Here is a 17,491-nt window from a genome sequence, read left to right as displayed (position 1 = left end):
CTCTTGGACATTTTGAAATGATCCACTTCATCTGATATTACGCTCTTTCTTAGAGTCTCCTTTGTCTAATACTAACATAGCTATGCCAGCTTCCCGTGACCACTTGCAAGATGTGTCTTCCCTTCCTTTTACTTCCAATCTGTTTGGGTCCTAATATTTAAAGTACAATTCTTCAGGGGCGCCCGGCTGCCTCAGTCGGTAGATCACATGAGTCTTGATCTCGGGGCGGTGGGGAGGTGAGTTTGAGCCCCGCGTTGGGGATAGAGATTATTTTTTAATTAAATTTAAAAAATAAAAAATAAAGTACAATTCTTGACACAACATAGAGGTGAAACCTGCATTTTCTTCCCATGTGGCAATCTGTGTTTTTGCTGGAAATAGGCACAAGAAGGCAACTATTATGTGCAGGTAATATTTTATTCCTTCTTCTGGTTGCTGGTTACATTGCTGGTACCTTGTGAAAATGCATCTTGCTGCATATTTATGAAGTATGCAATTTTATGTATATTATGCTTTTTAAAGTTTACTTAAAAATTAAACAAGATTAAAGGCATTTTTGTCCAATGGCAATAAACACAGTGCTCTAAATGCATCCCACCTTCACATTCCATAGAGGCTCAAAGTCTCCCTTGAACCAGAAGATACCTCCAGTGTATGGAGTGATTCCACAGAGCATCTATTTCCTGTGGTTAAGCTAATTCAGCACTCGGGATGCTTTTGTCAAGAGTTTGGGAGCTGGAGACTGGTGGCTGTTGATCACTGTCCTTCTCCAAACTGTGTCGGATCCCATATCCAAAGTATATGGCAAATCCTAGTAGAGAAATGAAACAAAGTGATGGAAAAGTAGGTACTCCCCGCACTTAGAAGTACCCAACAGGACTTCAACTATGGCCTCTGAGACAGTTTTGCAGAAAGGTAGTAGGAAGAGGGTTGAGTTGCAGCCCTTGAGAAGCCTCTTTTCCCCAGAAAGCCACTTACCAATCACCATCCAGATGCCAAATCGGGCCCAGGTCCCAGCAGTCATCTGCATCATCAAGTAAACATTCACAAAGATGCTCAGCAGTGGGAGCACAGGCAAAGCGGGGACCTGTGGGCAAAGTCAGTTAATCGCTGGACACAGCACGGATGTCTGCAAGGGAGATCCCCACCCCACCTGGGTGGGAAGGAAGACTCCACTCCTACGCTGCACCTTCAGTGCCTGCTCATAGCCCACTGAGTGTTCCCGAAGGAGTGGGAGTTGGCAAATGGAGGTAACCAAATACTGAGTGCGGGTCAGATCAGGAAATAGTTCATTGTTTTAGCAACTGACCCATTGTCTTCCCAGCCAAGAGTGGTAGACTTCAAAGCATACAGAGTTCATTCACTCAAGGTGGAGAGTCTGGGGGACATAAGGTCACCTACCTTGAAGTGAAGGGGAGTGGGGTTCTGGGGCTGTCTCCAGATGATGAAAGTGAGCCCAATAATGAGCATCAGGAGCAACACGGCCCCTGTGGTATACACCGGGTCTGCAGAGAGCAGATGGCTGGGCCACTGGACCAGTATCAGGCACAGGATCGTCAGCAGGAGAGCTACAAGGGTCAAGTTGCAGGAGAACAGGTCCAACTCTAGAAGCCAAATATGTCAAGACCTTGGTTCACACCCCACCCCAAAACTGCCCTCGTCAAGAAGGGTCACCATCTCTCTGAGCCTCCTCCTCAGCTGCCAAAGACACACACTCCCACCCCATCCCGCCACAGACCGAAACCCCACTGCTCACCAAGCAGTAAGGTACATGTACAGACAATGCGGCTAGATTTCAGAGTCGGGGTGGTGTTGACCCGGTTATGCAGACTCGGCAGATCCTGTGCGGTTCCTGCTTCAGGTACAGATTGTGAAGAACCTGCTTGAGGTGCAGACTTTATCTCACTTATTTCCACCTCTGTTTTCTCGTTCTTGCTTAAATTCTCGTCTGGCTGGTACCTGAATGAGAGGTATTTAGGCAATATGAACACCAGCCCCTACTCATCCAACATCAGATAGCCCGATCCACCTTTTCCCGCTCTGAGTGCCATAGGACACTTAGGAGGCAGCGTGGAGCAGAGGAGGATTAGCTCCTCATCAATCCCCATGAGTCCAAGAAGCCCCAGTCAAGATTCAGTGGAGTCTCACCTGAGAACAAGAACGGAAAAGACCACCAGGGAGTAAGCAAGCAGGGTCCCAATTGACATGAGGTCCACAAGATCACTGAGCTCGAAGAGGCATGCCATGAATGCTAGAATGAGGCACAAACGAGGTGGGGGAGGGGGATGAGGAACCCCTGGAAATATCCAAGGTAAGGAAACTGATGGAAGGAATGGGTTTTGTTTCCTTACCTGCAAAAGTTCCAGACACTATGGTGGCCATGATAGGGGTGTGTGTGCGGGGATGAATCCAGGCGAGTCCCCGGAAAAGGAGCCCATCATCTGCCATTGCGTAGATCACTCGAGGCATGGGGAACATGGTACCCAGGAGGCTGGAGGAGAAAACGGGAAAGTACGTGAGCTCGTGGAGGAGCACGACAGACCCCAGCCGGCGTGGGGTCAGGTGTCTCTCCCTCTCATCTCTCAAGCCCAAGGGCTGGGATACCTGAGAATCTCCCAGACACAGAGAAGGCAGACACCGACCTGGATGAAAGAGCACAGAGGGTTCCAGTAGCCACGGTGTATCTGGCAGGGGCCCATCCCACATGGAGAAATGCCTGTGGCAAGGGGCTCCTGGGATGGACCTGGTAGTAGGGCATCATGAGGGTAAGTGCAGCCGAGACACCAAGATACGCCAAAAAGCAGATGAAGAGTGAGATTATGATGCTTAAGGGGATGGAACGCTGAGGATTATGGGCTTCTTCCCCTGCGGGATGGGTGGATAGACTGGGTCAGGAAAACCCTGGGGTGAGGGCACAAAATCCTCTTTCCTCTTCCACCTTCAGAAGCAGACTACCCTCCTACCAACCCTCTGCCCAAGGGCAGCCCAGCTGTGCCCAAACCCCTGATGGGGCAGAATGACCTCGTTACCTGTAGTGGCAATGCAATCAAAACCAATGAATGCGTAGAAACACGTCGCTGCTCCATGGAGTATCCCCTCAAAGCCAAAAGGCATAAACCCTCCAGAACCCAGAGGGCCCAAGCTGTGGTGAGAAGGAACAAGGAAGGACACGGGGGCGAGTGTTCAGCCATCTCTACTGACGGTTCAGTCAATACCCTAAGTCCTGGGCTCCGTTCCCCTCGCTCAGCATCTGGATCCACCAGCCCACCATATTCCTCTTTATTCCCCACCGCATTCCCAGTTGTACTCCCCACACTCTCTACTGTGACCAAGAGTGCCCGCCTAACCTAGAAGAGTCATTGGATGCAGACATGGCCAGTTTGTAGTCCTGTTCAGTGAGCTGCCAATGGTGCAGATCTCCCTTCATGAAGCCAGAGAGGATGACGAAGCTAAGAACCAAAAGGTTCACGCCCGTGAACACCTTGGTAACCAGGGCCGACTCGCTAGCTCCCAGGACCAGGAGTCCTGTGGGAAAGATGGAATATGAAATATGCAAAATCACTAAACCCCTACAGACAGCAGACCGGTGGTCGCCAGGGGCTGGGGGGACAGGGGATGGGCAGTGCCTGCTTAGTAGGTACGAGGGTTCCTTCTTGGGGTTACTGGTCCTTTTGGGGTTTGGAACGACATGCCCTCTAAGATGGTTAATTTCTTATTGTGGTAATCAGCCTGTGATATACACGTGCACCAAAGCATCATGTTGTACACCTTGAACTTGCACTGTATGTCAATTAAATCTCAGTAAAGCTGGGAACAATAAAATGAAGTGGCTAATTGGATGTTATGTGAATTTCACCTCAATTGAAAAAACCTTTGGTCTCAGTACAAAGGAAGAAATGTGTCTAAGTGAATGATTCTCAGCTGGGGGTGACTTTGTTACCCAAGGGCCATCTGGCAATGTCTCGAGACATTCTGACTGTCATACTTTGGGGGGTGGGTGCCATCGGCATCTAGTGAGTAGAGGCCAGGGACACTACTCAACATCCAACAATGATTAAAACACACACACACGTACACACACACCCGTAATGCACAGGACATCCCTCCACACCAAAGACACTGATCCAGCCCAAAACGTCAGTGACGCCCAGGGACAGAAGGGGTGGTCTAAGACTTGCCTTCCCGTTTCTCAGCACGGACCCTCCCTTCCAGGGCTGTCCACCATTCTTTGCACGGCTCCCCCTCCACACCCTGCTCTTCCCATCCTAGACGATGCTGGCCTCACCAGTGAGGAGCAACACCAGGCCCAGCGCGAAGAAGTCCAGGTGTGTGGCCAGCACGTGGGGGACGTGCAGTGAAAAACCTCCCTTCAGGAGCCGAGAGACCTGGTTCCCAATCAAGTCGTCGAAGGCGGAGCTCCAGGCCCTGGCCACGCTGGCGGCACCTGCGGGCGTAGGACGAGGTATGTTCACTGACAAACGTAAACTGAACTCCTACTATGCGCCATGGGATATCTTTGAGGGGGGCGCAGGAAGAAACCAGACAAAATACCTAATCTCTAAGAGTTTCCTTTCATGGGGTGGGGAGAGCAGACACAGATGATTCATAAAATAGGTCAACTATTTAATATGGTTAGAAAGAGATCGAGGTTATGCCAGGCAAGAAAACAGGGAAGCTGGGAGTGGGGAGGATGAGCCTTCCCAAACTTGTCTCCCTCCCTCCCACCGGAGCTCCGCCTCCCCCCATCCTACGGTCCCCATTCCTTCCTGGCTCCCGGTCCTATCATTCTACGAAAGCTGGACAGAGTTGAGTAGAATGAAGTTTTGGGGTTTTCCTGCGCTATGACCCACCTCCCCCCGACAAGGCGGATAACAAAGTGCTCACGACGGAGTGAAGCCTCTTTTCCCGACCTTGAGTCCCTTGCTCCCCCCACTTTCCCCCCCGCCACCTCACCGATGACATAGGAGAGTATGAGGTTCCAGCCAGTGACGAAAGCACACAATTGTCCCACTGTGACATAGCTGTAGAGATACGCAGAGCCAGAGCCCGGCACGCGGGCCCCAAACTCCGCATAGCAGAGCCCGGACAGCACAGAAGACAGGGCGGCCACCAGGAAGCAGACGGTGATGGCGGGCCCGGCTTTGTCCCTGGCCACTTCACCCGCCAGGACGTACACACCCGCTCCCAGGGTGCTGCCCACGCCCAAGGCCACCAGATCGAGAGTGCTCAGGCACCGGGCCAAGCGACTCTCAGCCCCCTCCCTCGGCCCCAGGGGCCGCCTGCGCACCAGCTTCTGGCCAAACCAGCAAACATGCTGACACAGCATCCTCGGTGGAGTTGAGCACTGGAGGTGGAGGCCAAGATCTGCGGAGAAAAGAGAACGCCGTCTAGAACGTCCATCCGCCATGGCCCTGGGAGTCGTCGGGCAGAAGATCAATCCCGCAGAGAAGTGGTAACAGGACATCCTGGGCCAGTCACCCATCTCTGCGCCTCCGTTTCCTGTTTCCTCAAATATAAGAAGACTTTTAATATGTTTCAAAGTTACCGGGAGGGTTACTTGAAAAGAAGCAAGCAAAAGCTTGCAGGACGGTAAAGCTCATCCCCATGAGCTGAGGGCACAAGAGCCCTGACCTCCGAAGCCAGACCATCCAGGTTCTCACATCAGCCGTCTGATCTCGCACGAGCTACCTGCCACTCTCAGCCCTCCCCTCCGTAAAACAGGGAAAAATCATCATGATTGTCCTTCCTCCCTCCCTCGTTACGTGTGAAGCGACGCTTGGCAGGGCTTGGTGATCAGAGAGGCTCACACTCCACACATTTCTACACCAAGGATCCTGCAACCTGTCTGCTTTGCCTCCTTCGCCTGCAGAACAACACGGAATTGGAATTTTGAGCTGGGGCAGAATGAGACGGAATTTGCAGGGAGGGAGAGACCAGCCTGGCTCAGGCAGAGCAGGAAACCTGAGGGACCTCCCAGTTGCCTGGAGGGAGGGAGGACTGACCTCTCCAAGGCAGAAGAGACAGGCCTGCTGCTTGCTCCTCTGGGGCAACGGAAGGTCTCCTCACTGCTCTGCTCTGCAGGGCAAGGCTGAGCCAGTCAATGCCCAGTATCATCAAGGGCTTCTGTCGATGATAATCCAAAGTACAAGTTTAGCGTGCTGGTGAAGAGCAAGAACTCAAGAGCCAAGAACCAGATTAGAAGAATCTTGGCACCACGTGGCCACCTCCCTCTTCCTTCCCTAATGCTGCAGATGAACCCGCGTGCACCGTTACTGGGAACGTGAGAGGGTCCAGCTGCAGTGGGTAAGGTGTGGCTCTTCGAACAATTAAAAACGGAACTACCGTATGATCCAGCATTTCCACTTGGGTATATGTATCCAAACGAAAGTAGAATTGTGATTGCCCCAGGTTAGAGGGAGCGGGGGTAGGCGCTGTTTAATGGGTACAGAGTTTAATTTTACAAGATGAAAAGAGTCCTGGAGATTGGTTGCCCAATGTACATTTAAAAAATGGCTTAAGGTGGTAAATTTTATGTGTATTTTACCACCATTTTTTTTTTTAATGCTGCTCATAGGGTGCCTGGGTGGCTCAGTCAGTGAAGCGTCTGCCTTCGGCTCAGGTCATGATCTCAGGGTCCTGGGATCGAGTCCCGCATCGGGCTCCCTGCTCAGCCTCAGCGGGGAGTCTGCTTCTCCCTCTCCCTCTGCCTCTCCACCAGCTTGTGCTCTCTCAAACAAACAAATAAAATCTACAAATAAATAAACAAATGAAATAAAGTGCTGCCAATGGTAATAATGCAGGCAGCCTCACCACATTTCTGTGTGTTCCAAACGAATGATCAAATGTGAGGCTAAAATCCAAACCCCTATAGGGTTTAATCTTTAATACTGTTGGAACACAAGTCAAAGAAAGCAAGTCTTAGAGCCTCCGGACACCTATCCAGTCTCCCCCACCCCCATCCCTTACACACACAGCCCCCAGCTCCTTCTTCCATATGGAAAACGGGTTCTTCCACCCTCCACCCGGAGCCTGGCCAAGCAACCCCACAGCTGGGCTGCAGGTCTCTTTAGGAGTATCTGCACTGTGCGCCCAGTCCCCTCACAGAAGAGGGGTCACCCAAAGCTTACCCGGGTGGTGGGAGCAGACCCTGGAGCGCGGGGTCGGTCAGCAGAGCGGAGTTCAGCGGAGCTGGGCTGGAGCTGAGCTAGCCCTAACACCGAAGTTGGGAGCCCACAGGCACAAAAGACAACTCTTACTGCTGGGTAGGTGGGGTGGGGACGGGTGGGGCAGAGCGCTTCTGCAACAATGCAGTCCGACAGGGATGTCCCGTGGTTCCACAGAGTTTTAAAGACCTTTTTTTTTCCAACTGTGGTCAAATACACGTAACATAAAATTTGCCATCTGAACTATTTTTTTTTAAAGATTTTATTTATTTATTTATTTGAGACAGAGAGAATGAGAGAGAGAGAGAGTACATGAGAGGGGGGAGGGTCAGAGGGAGAAGCAGGCTCCCTTACTGAGCAGGGAGCCCGATGTGGGACTCGATCCCGGGACTCCAGGATCATGACCCGAGCCGAAGGCAGTCGCTTAACCGACTGAGCCACCCAGGCGCCCGCCATCTGAACTATTTTTAAATGTACGGTTCAGTCTTGTTGAGTACATTCATATTCTGTACAACCGTCACCACCATCTGTCTCCAGAACTCTTCATCTTGCAAAACTGAAACTCTGTCCCCATTAAGCAATAATTCACATGCCCCCGTCCCCCAGCCCCTGGCAATCACCGTTCAGCTTATTCAAGTTTCTGTCTCTATGAGGTTGACCTCTAGCTATTTCATAGAAGTGGAATCATACAATAATTGTCCTTTGTGTCTGGCTTATTTCCCTTAGTAGAATGTCCTCAAGGCTCATGCATGTTTTGCCGTGTGTCAGAATTTCCTTCCTTTTCAATGCTGTGTAATATTCCTTTGTATGTGCATGCCACATTTTGCTTATCCATTCATTGGTCAATGGACACTTGAGGAACTTCCATGTTTTAGGTATTGACAATAATACTACTATAAACACAAGTGTACAAATATCTTTTCCAGACCTTGCTTTCCATTCTTTAGGATATGTAACCAGAAGTGGAATTTCTGGGTCATAGTGTTGGAAAGCAAGAATTCCTGTCCCTTTCAAGAGTCCTTCTTGATGGACTAAGAAGCAAATTGACATGAGACAGATTAACAGGACATCAGATTTAATAGCATAGGTCTCGGGCATCCACACACACATGGAAATTCCAAAAACAGGCAAGATGAGGCGTCTGTATCATCCTGAATGAAGGAGGAGGGAGTAGGAGTCTGGGATTTCAGAGGGAAGGGATATAGTTCACGGGGCAATAAGAAGAGCAGGTGTTTTGGGATGCCTGGGTGTCTCAGTCGGTTAAGCATCTGATTCTTGATATCGGCTCAGGTCATGATCTCAGGGTCATGAGATCGAGCCCTCCATTGGGCTCCGCACTGAGTGGGGAGTCTGCTTAAGATTCTCTCTCTGCCCCTACCCCTGCTTGGGCATGCTTTTTCTCCCCGCACCCCCTCCCCAAAAAAGAACTGCAGAAGAGCAGATGTTTGGTAACTAGATGTTTGCCTTGCCATCCAGATGGGTCACTCAGATAAAACTTATCTTTTTTAAGATTTTATTTATTTACTTGACAGAGAGAGACACAGCGAGAGAGGGAACACAAGCAGGGGGAGTGGGAGAGGGAGAAGCAGGCTTCCCGCCGAGCAGGGAGCCCGATGCGGGGCTCGATCCCAGGACCCTGGGATCCTGACGTGAGCTGAAGGCGGACGCTTAACAACTGACCCACCCACGCACCCCAGATAAAATTTATCTTTACTAATAACCTTTATTCTGGAAAGACCCTCCAATTTAGATTCTTCTATGTAGTTGTAGGGGGGCTGTCCTGGACCCCTGCAATATGTTTCTAAGATGTTTAAATGCTTGAATCCATTTGATCATCAAGGCCCCCGAGAAGCAGGGGCTGTATAACATGGACCATGTTCACAACCCTCTTCTCTCCCAGTCTTCTTTGGCTCCTTGACTGTCCACCATCTGCCCATGCCTGGGCACTCGAGTGCAGGGGACCCCCAAGCCGAGCTGGGCCCCCACCAGAAGAAGGGGAGCTCTGATGTCTGTTAATTCACACAGCCAAAGCATGTAACAGGCATCGTGCATGCACCCAGCCTAGCACATGGGGACGGGAAAAGACAGATGAGTGTGACTTGATCCTGTTCTTCAAGGAGCTCGGTTCCCTGGGAAAGCAGAGCGTGCAGAGCATGCAGGCCGAGAAAGGAGAGACCTGGGTGCAGGAACGGGCATGCAGCGGAGAGGCCGCTGGTGAAGGACTGACAGACCAGATTACAACATGCCCAACATGTTGAAAAATCAAATCCCCAACATGTTGAAACACAGGGTACGAGCCACCAAAAGGGGATTTAAATGCAGTAACTCTTTCACTGACTCTCAAAAAGCCAGCCACACAAGATGGAGTGAAGTGGCTTACGCTGTTGTGGAGAGTTGTGCCTGGTTGTGTGGAAACCAACTCAGAACCCCAGGATCGAAGATTATTTTAAAGGGAAGCCATCTGAGACTCAATAGATGGCAGAAAGAAGCCTTCTTGGCACTTCCCTTAACTGACTCAAAGCAGAATATGCTACAATATAAGGCAGGGAAGAGCTGCTCCCAAAGAAGGAAAGTAAACTTATGACTATAATTCCCTGAAGATAAAAGACCATTCAAACCTGCATAGACAAACACGATCACAAAGTTTCTGATCTTCTGTTTGTTCTCTTAAAAACCTATTTGCCTTTTTTGAAGAAACCAATTTGTTCTTTCCATAAAAGCCTTTTCTCCCTACTCCCTTCCCCTACTAAGTTAGGTGTTTTTTTTTTCTTTAATTTTATTTATTTGTCAGAGAGAGAGAGCGCACAAGCAGGGGGAGCAGCAGGAAGAGCCCGATGTGGGACTCCATCCCAGGACCCTGGGATCATGACCTGAGCTGAAGGCAGATGCTTAACCGACTAAGCCACCCAGGTGCCCCTAAGTTAGGTGTATAAGCCTCTAACTTACCATTTAGCAAGGTAACTACTTTTGTTAGCTCCAGTCTCATCTTTTTTTCTCCTGTTAATCTGTCTTTTGTCTCTTTTGCTGGACCCTACTCATAGGACCTAAAAGGATAGAGGAAAAGCTTTTCCACTTGACAGCAGCAAGGTTTAAAATGTTTCAACAGGGTGCCTGGGTGGCTCATTTGGTTAGGCGACTGCCTTCGGCTCAGGTCATGATCCTGGAGTCCCGGGATCGAGTCCCACATCGGGCTCCCTGCTGAGTAGGAAGTCTGCTTCTCCCTCTGACCCTCCCCCCTCTCATGCTCTCTCTATCTTATTCTCTCTCTCAAATAAATAAATAAATAAAATATTTAAAAAAATAAAATAAAACGTTTCAACAATGTAACTCACCAATAAACATATCTTCAGTCAAGATTTGGTATGGAAGTATCCAGAAAATCTGTTCTGGATGTGGCTAGTTCTCAAACTACAGAAACACAATCATGAGATCCTCTTTCATTGGATAAGGAAAATAAAGTTACTTGACTAAGTGTCAAAGCAGCGTATAGTCATTTACAAAAGAGAAAAAAAAACATACTTGATTAATATCACCTAGAAGGAAAATACTGAATTTAGCTAGGAAAAGGAACTCTTCTGCATATAGTACCACTGGGTAAAATTATTATCCTAGTACAAGATCCAAAGATGCTTCCAACCACCCACAACTGCTGAGCAATGAGGATCAGTTTGGATAGAGATCAAGGGAGTGGCTATAATAGGTCTTTGATGTGCGCCATGACATGGAGTTTATACCACAAGATCACGGGCAAATCTTTCATGTATATACAAAAAGAAAGGTTTATGATACTCAGGACACCTCTGTAAGTGGTACCGAAAGAGATATTTTTAGATTACTGTAGGCTTTTCCAGGTTGGGTTCCATGGGAGTGGTTCTGAATGGTTTTAGTCAAATTACACACACCTTCCCAATTCAGAAAAGCTTGGCACCCATTGTATACAATTCCCATTTAATTCCTGAAATCCTCTTAAATACCTACGGTGGCTGGTCTTGGGCAAGTGTTCTTTATTGAGAAAGAACTTACACATTAACATTGTGTGAATTTAAGGTGTACAATTTCAGGGGTTGATTTGATGCATTTATATACTGCTGTCTTGAATTCTTTATCAAGGGGAATCACAGAATTCTGCGCCCTGGAGCTCAGATACTGGAGAATTATCATTTTTTCTTTATGTTGGCATATTTCCTTGATTTTTCATGTTCCTTGTAGTTTGCGTTGGTGCTTTCACATTTGAATTCGCACACACCTTTTTCATCTTCTGTTCGATGGCACTGTTACCGTTTGGGGTCTTCTGTCTCTGTATGGATGCACCTGCCCCACTCTTCTTGCTCTCTCCTGGGGCAGAATTCCTAAGCTTTATGGGGTCCTTTCAACTCAGCAGGCGGGCTCCTGGAAGGCGTTCCCTCGTGTTCCTAAAGGCGGCGCCGTGGCTCGAGCTGCGGTCCCCCTCCGGAGCCGGCGCGAGGCCGGTTCTCCGAGCGCGCTCCGGGTCCGTGGGACCGGCCTCGGCGCGCTTCGCCGCGCGCGGAGCTGGGAGGTTTGGGGTTGGCGCCGGGGCCCGGGGGCTCCCTGAGAACACTCCCTCCAATGCCCCTTGAAGTCTGGTCAGGGAAGTCCCACCGCGCGCCCGGAGCGGCTCCGGAGACACCCCCCCCCCGCGCGCGCGCGCGCGGCGTCCTGCGCTCCAGCCACCCCCGCACCCCTGCCGCGCGCCTCCCACCGGGAAGGCCGCACTCGTGCAGATTCTCGCTGGTGGCGACACTCTACCCAGGTCTGCACGCTCCCGGGTTCCCCAAGATTCGCTGGCTCCGCAGGTGTCCGTCTCCTGAGGCGCAGGTGAGCGAGGCTCCCCCGGCCTGGGCCCAGCGACAGCGTGGATCCTGCAGCACCCACAGAGGCGCCTCGGTTCCCGGGTGGGTGTCTAACTCGTGGTCACAGGGGGATGAAAGGGAGGGACTGCTTTCGCCGCCGCGATGCCGTGATGTCACCCACTCTTGCCTTCTTTTTCTCTGGCCACGGCTTTTGCTCATTCTTGTGCCGAATTGTCTTTTTTCGTATTGATTTGCAAATTCTTTATATGCTGTTGCCTTTGTGTTTTCCCACACCGTGGATTGCCTTTCCCCTTTCTCAAGGCTGTTTTTGTTTTTGTTTTAAGGACGGAAATCCTTAATTTTAATATATTCTAATTTTTGTATCTTCACTGTAAAACTTTGTTATGTCCTTTTCAGTAAATCTTAGCTTACTCCTAGATCATCAAAATGTTCTTTGTGTTATCTTCTAAAAACATACTGTCTGCCTTCTGACTTCAGGTTTGTAAATCATTCGTATTGGATTTTTGTGTAAGGGGAAAGATAGGGTCAAGATTCTTTTGTTATGCCCTAAAGTGTGGCAAGGGGTGATTTTATTGGTTCTGCTGATCTCATTTTTATTTTTATTTTTTAAGATTTTATTTATTTATTTGAGAGAGAGAGAGAATGAGAGATAGAGAGCACGAGAGGGAAGAGGGTCAGAGGGAGAAGCAGACTCCCCGCCGAGCAGGGAGCCTGATGCGGGACTCGATCCCGGGACTCCAGGATCATGACCTGAGCCGAAGGCAGTTGCTTAACCAACTGAGCCACCCAGGCGCCCCTGCTGATCTCATTTTTAAAGGATGTATGGAGGGTCAGCTTTAGGTGCCTACCATTATGTTATAGGGAATGTCTTAAATAGTCTTGATTAACATAAATCCTTAATTTTAACATAAGAAAGTGTTTCAGTCTTTTTCCTTTATGGTTAATATTTTGCCTTCTGTTTAAGAGATGGTTCCCTAGTTCTGAAGTCAGGAAGCTCTTCTGTAAGCTTTCATGTCCTGCCTTTCATATTTAAGGTATACAACCAACTAGAATTAATTTTGTGGGTAGGGTGAGGTAGAGGTCCAATACCTTTTTCCCCTAGTGTGGATATTCCGTTGTCCCAGCACCACTTACTAGAAAGACCATCCTTCTCCATTCCAGCAGTGTTTTTTCAAAAAGCTCACCACGACAAATCAGTGGATCCTGAAGTCAGTGTTAGTTATATTAAGGCTTTTTGAAACATAGGCAAAGTGTAGATTAGAAACATCAAAGCACAATTGTCAAAGTGTGTGGTTATGCACGCATTTGTGTACTGGGTCATATTGGAAAATATATTTATTAGGAGACCCAGGCAAAAGAATCTGAAAACCACTGATATAGAGGCTCACCAGTTATTTCTGTGCTCCTGTGGATTCTGTTCAACCAGGGTGTTTTCAACTACCAAGATGCTTTGAGTACACAGTCTGTTCCCACGAGGGGTCTATCGAATTCAGTCTTGACCCCATCCCAGGGATTTCCTCGGGGTCTCTCCAAGGCCCCAAAGCCCTTTAAGATAATCCCTGAGGACCCCAGACTCCAGATCACATTCAGAGTTCTCTGAGCTGGATCTTGCTGACCACACCACAGAGCCCTTACTGAACACGCCGCAGAAGAGCCTCTGGGACGGATTCATTTTTCTTTCTTTCCATCCTCCTGCAGAGCTCTTGATCTTTCCCCTTCCTTGCAGTCTCTTTACTTCTACTTCCTGTCTCCTTTACTCCTTCTGGAAATACCTAGCTAGGGGCAAGTGTGGAGGGGTCCTCTTCATTTCATCTGGGATGAAGAGATGTGCACCAAATGTCGGTGCCCGGCAGCGGCTGCCTCCTGAAGGGTGAGGAGAACTCTGTGGATGCAGCCCACCCTCTGCACATTCTCCATCCTGATCTAAAAGGATGCGGACTCCTTCCGGCTGGAGGAGGGGCATAAAAGCTGTTACGGGAAGAACAGCAGTAGATACTTGGATGGTGAGTCAAGACCAAGGCAGGTATTTCACCCACATAGTCTACACCTCCTGCCCCAGAAATATCCCCCCACCACACATTCTGTTACACCTGCACACACACCTTTTCTGCCTTCACTTCTGTGGACACTGCTGTCTGTTTCGTGGCCACGGGATCCCTGGAGGCCAGCCTGGGAGCCACCAGACCTCACGTTTGGTTCCCGGCTCCACAGTGTGTAACACCCTAGCCCCGGCTTTTTTTATTTTTATTTTTTAATTATTATTATTTTCTTTTACCCCTGGCATTTTTTTTTATAGATTTTATTTATTTATTTGAAAGAGGATGAGAGAGAGAGAGAGAGCACATGAGAAGAAGGAGGGTCAGAGGGAGAAGCAGGCTTCCCGCGGAGCAGGGAGCCCGATGCGGGGCTCCATCCCAGGACCCGGGGATCATGACCTGAGCCGAAGACAGACGCTCAACGACTGAGCCACCCCGGCGCCCCTCACTTCTGTTTCTTGCGTCTCTTCCTCATCCTTTTTATCAGAATGATACTGCCTTAATCTGGATTCCCCAAATCAGAGCCTGATACAGGGACTTGAGTTCAAGATGTTTATTTGGAAAATGATCCTCCAAAACAGGAAGGAGGTAGGAAGGAGAATAAGATGGGGCAGGAAGGGAGCCAATGTAAGGATAAGTGATTGGAATCCATGGTGTGAGCGATGGTGGGGCAGTTCATGCCTTTGAATCCTACTGTAGAGCATATATGATGCCTCATATAATCCCCTGCGGGAAAGATGGGAGTTTGGGGCATTTATGTGCCAAGTTTAACCCCTCCCCCATTGGCTAGGAGTTTTCCTCAGAGGCACTGACTTCCTGCAGTTCTGGGCTAATATTGTCTATGGGGTAAGGAGCACCAGAAAAGACTCTGGGGACGAATACAGAAGGATGAGTCTGTGTTTGCATGAGAATGTACATCGAAGCCCAGACTGATGTTCCAGGTGCACCAAGGGGGTACCATGTGACATCTACAACTGCACAAGCCTTGCACTTCTCAAATACACTCATTTCCACCTTCAGTCCACCCAGCTGTTGAGTCCTTAAGGATCCAGCCACAGTCTACATGGAATTCTTATTTCAGTACGGTTAGTGGAACAAGCCACGGTCCCCACTGCACCTTGGACCCAAGACCACTCATCTCTCTCTTTTCTGCCACGCCTTCTAGATTCTTGTGGTGGGTCAGCACTGTATTTTTGTCTAAGTCGTTTGTCTGGTGGGGTGATTTGGGCTTCCTCTTTTTAAATTTAATGTATTTAATTTTATTTAATTTTATTTAAATTCAATTAGTTAACACATAGTGTATTATTAGTTTCAAAGGTAGAGTTTAGTGATTCATCAGGTGCGTATAACACCCAGTGCTGATTATATCATGTGTCCTCCTTAATGTCCATTACGCAGTTGCCTCATGTCCCGCCCTTCCAGGAACCCTCCGTTTGTTTCCTGTAGTTAAGTGTGTCTTATGCTTTGTCTCCCTCTCTGATTTTGTCTTTTTTCCCTCCCTTCTCCTGTATTCATCTGTCTTGTTTCTTAAATTCCACATGTGAGTGAGATCATATAATAATGGTCTTTCTCTGATTAACTTATTTCGCTTAGCATAATACCCTCTAGTTCCATCAACGTTGTTGCAAATAGCACGATTTCTATTTTTTGATGGCTGAGTACTATTCCATTGTGCATATACATCTTTACTCATTCATCTGTCAATGGACTATCTGGGCCCTTCCCATAGTTTGGCTATGGGCCTTCCTTTCCGAAAGGTCTGAATCGTGGGCTGCTAGAAAGGAAGAGTTAGCAGCTGGTCTATAATCCACTCTTCCTATCCTGGCTTGTAAACACGCTAATCAGACCTCCTCGTGGTATCAGAGGAAACCCAACTAGACTCCTTATCTGTGAAATGCTTTTCACAGGACATACCTGGGCTTTCTAGACGGCTTATCGTTAACACAACGGAGATGTATGGGTTTACGGGGCAGCAACCCTTGGAAAATGTGACTTCTATTTAATTGTCAGAGAATGGGAGGGGTGGGAGAGGAAGTCACTGATCAAAGGAACTCCTTTGTGTAACTTAAGCCCCAGTATACGTCACTTGAATGAGGACCTCATATCTGAAATCAGGGGTCGTTCTAATGTGCTGAGGAAGGCTGGAGCAGCTGTGTTGGTTGCCTGTGACATTCTCCGTGTGCTTTGCCCGTGTCTTGCAATTATCTGTATCCTTGGAATTTTAAAGTTTGATGCCAGGTATCAAAAATCTCTGATTCACGCGAGTCTTATTTCACCATCCCTTGGGGTTATCTCAGTAACTTTGCTTTTATTGGGTCGCAGACGTGCAGTTTCGTTGTCCCCATGACTGTAGGGCACAGGGCATCCTCTGGGTCCCAGACAGAGGCCTTTTTGCTGACCCCATTACGTAGCAGTAACCCTAGTCCCCGGTAGTCGTCATCGTTCTCACGAGCCATGCCAGTCAAGTAACTCATTTCTCTGCCTGCTGGTTAATCAGCACGGAAAGCCCAAAGTAACCAGGCAGGAACCCTTCCTGGTTCCCGGCAGAAGGGTCACCCTTCTGAAAATGAAGACACCTCACCCAACAGATCCTGAGGTTGGAGGACAGGAAGCACAGATTCTTCAAGTGAGACCTTAGAAATGAGAGTGATGAAAGCCAATTCTGTTTTCACCCCTTGAGAGCTAGAGTTGTGTATTCCAGCTATGAGGAACACAGCACCTTACACTGAGCCTTGTCAGTTCGATGCACAGAGCACCCCACCCCCACAAGATGTCATCCCTGAGCCGGCACCTGAGCCAAGCCTTTCACAGGCCACTCCGCCATGGCAGCTGGTTCTGTAGAATGCACTCCATGACGTGAACGGTGGATTCAGTCACACATGTACCGATGCACCCTCTGCAGCACAAAATGAATCCCTCGGCGTGAGCTGGTGTTTTGTCAGATCCCACATCGGGGCTCAAGACGCAAGCAGTGGTCTGAGGAAGGAGACGACCGTACACCTGCTAGGAAGAGCATCATCTCTACCCGGTTGTTGAGGGCCTTCTCTGCAGTGAATGCCCCCTGGAGGGCATGAACAGGAGACACAAAGTTCTACACGCTCTGTGTGCTTTTTCACAGGTCACTGACCTGCCTTGTCCACAGACCGCTCTGACTCCCATCTTTCAGCCATCTTCCTTTCCCTGACCAATAAGCGGGGCAATTTTCCACGTCCCAGAAGTCCATATATAACCTGATTTCAGGCCAGGTCTCCCTCCATACAGAGTGGGAAGCCAAGGGTACTACTGCTCACAGCTCTAGCCGCTGGGAGAATTCCCTATGGAATCCCCTCTGTGAGCCAGGCTGCAGTTCTCCCCTCCCTCAGCTGCTCTTAGGAAAACCCGGTGGGTTTTAAGAAAACCCCGTGAGGCCACGGTGTGTGCTGAGAAAGAGGCACCAATGTAACTGCCTTAGAAACCCCGG

General features: G+C 49.1%; 1 protein-coding gene across 1 annotated transcript; it reads right to left on the bottom strand.

Annotated features, from left to right (window-relative positions):
- Positions 1-574: 574 nt before the first annotated feature.
- Positions 575-5,737, bottom strand: LOC112806496 (cationic amino acid transporter 3-like). The gene is made up of 11 exons (XM_025848765.2): positions 4,954-5,737; positions 4,286-4,444; positions 3,348-3,525; positions 3,030-3,142; positions 2,643-2,865; positions 2,352-2,491; positions 2,149-2,251; positions 1,757-1,959; positions 1,402-1,568; positions 979-1,087; positions 575-811 (listed from the first exon to the last, which is right to left on the bottom strand). Exons 1-11 carry the CDS (start codon positions 5,480-5,482, stop codon positions 690-692), a joined length of 2,046 nt encoding a protein of 681 aa, XP_025704550.2. The 5' UTR covers positions 5,483-5,737; the 3' UTR covers positions 575-689.
- Positions 5,738-17,491: the final 11,754 nt, after the last annotated feature.

This window comes from Callorhinus ursinus, unplaced genomic scaffold, assembly GCF_003265705.2.
Source record: "Callorhinus ursinus isolate GAN/ISIS: 27379988/994484 unplaced genomic scaffold, GSC_fseal_2.0 scaffold101, whole genome shotgun sequence".
Taxonomy (NCBI): domain Eukaryota; kingdom Metazoa; phylum Chordata; class Mammalia; order Carnivora; family Otariidae; genus Callorhinus; species Callorhinus ursinus.
Note: the sequence above shows the minus strand (reverse complement) of the source record. Positions and strands in the feature narration are given on the sequence as shown.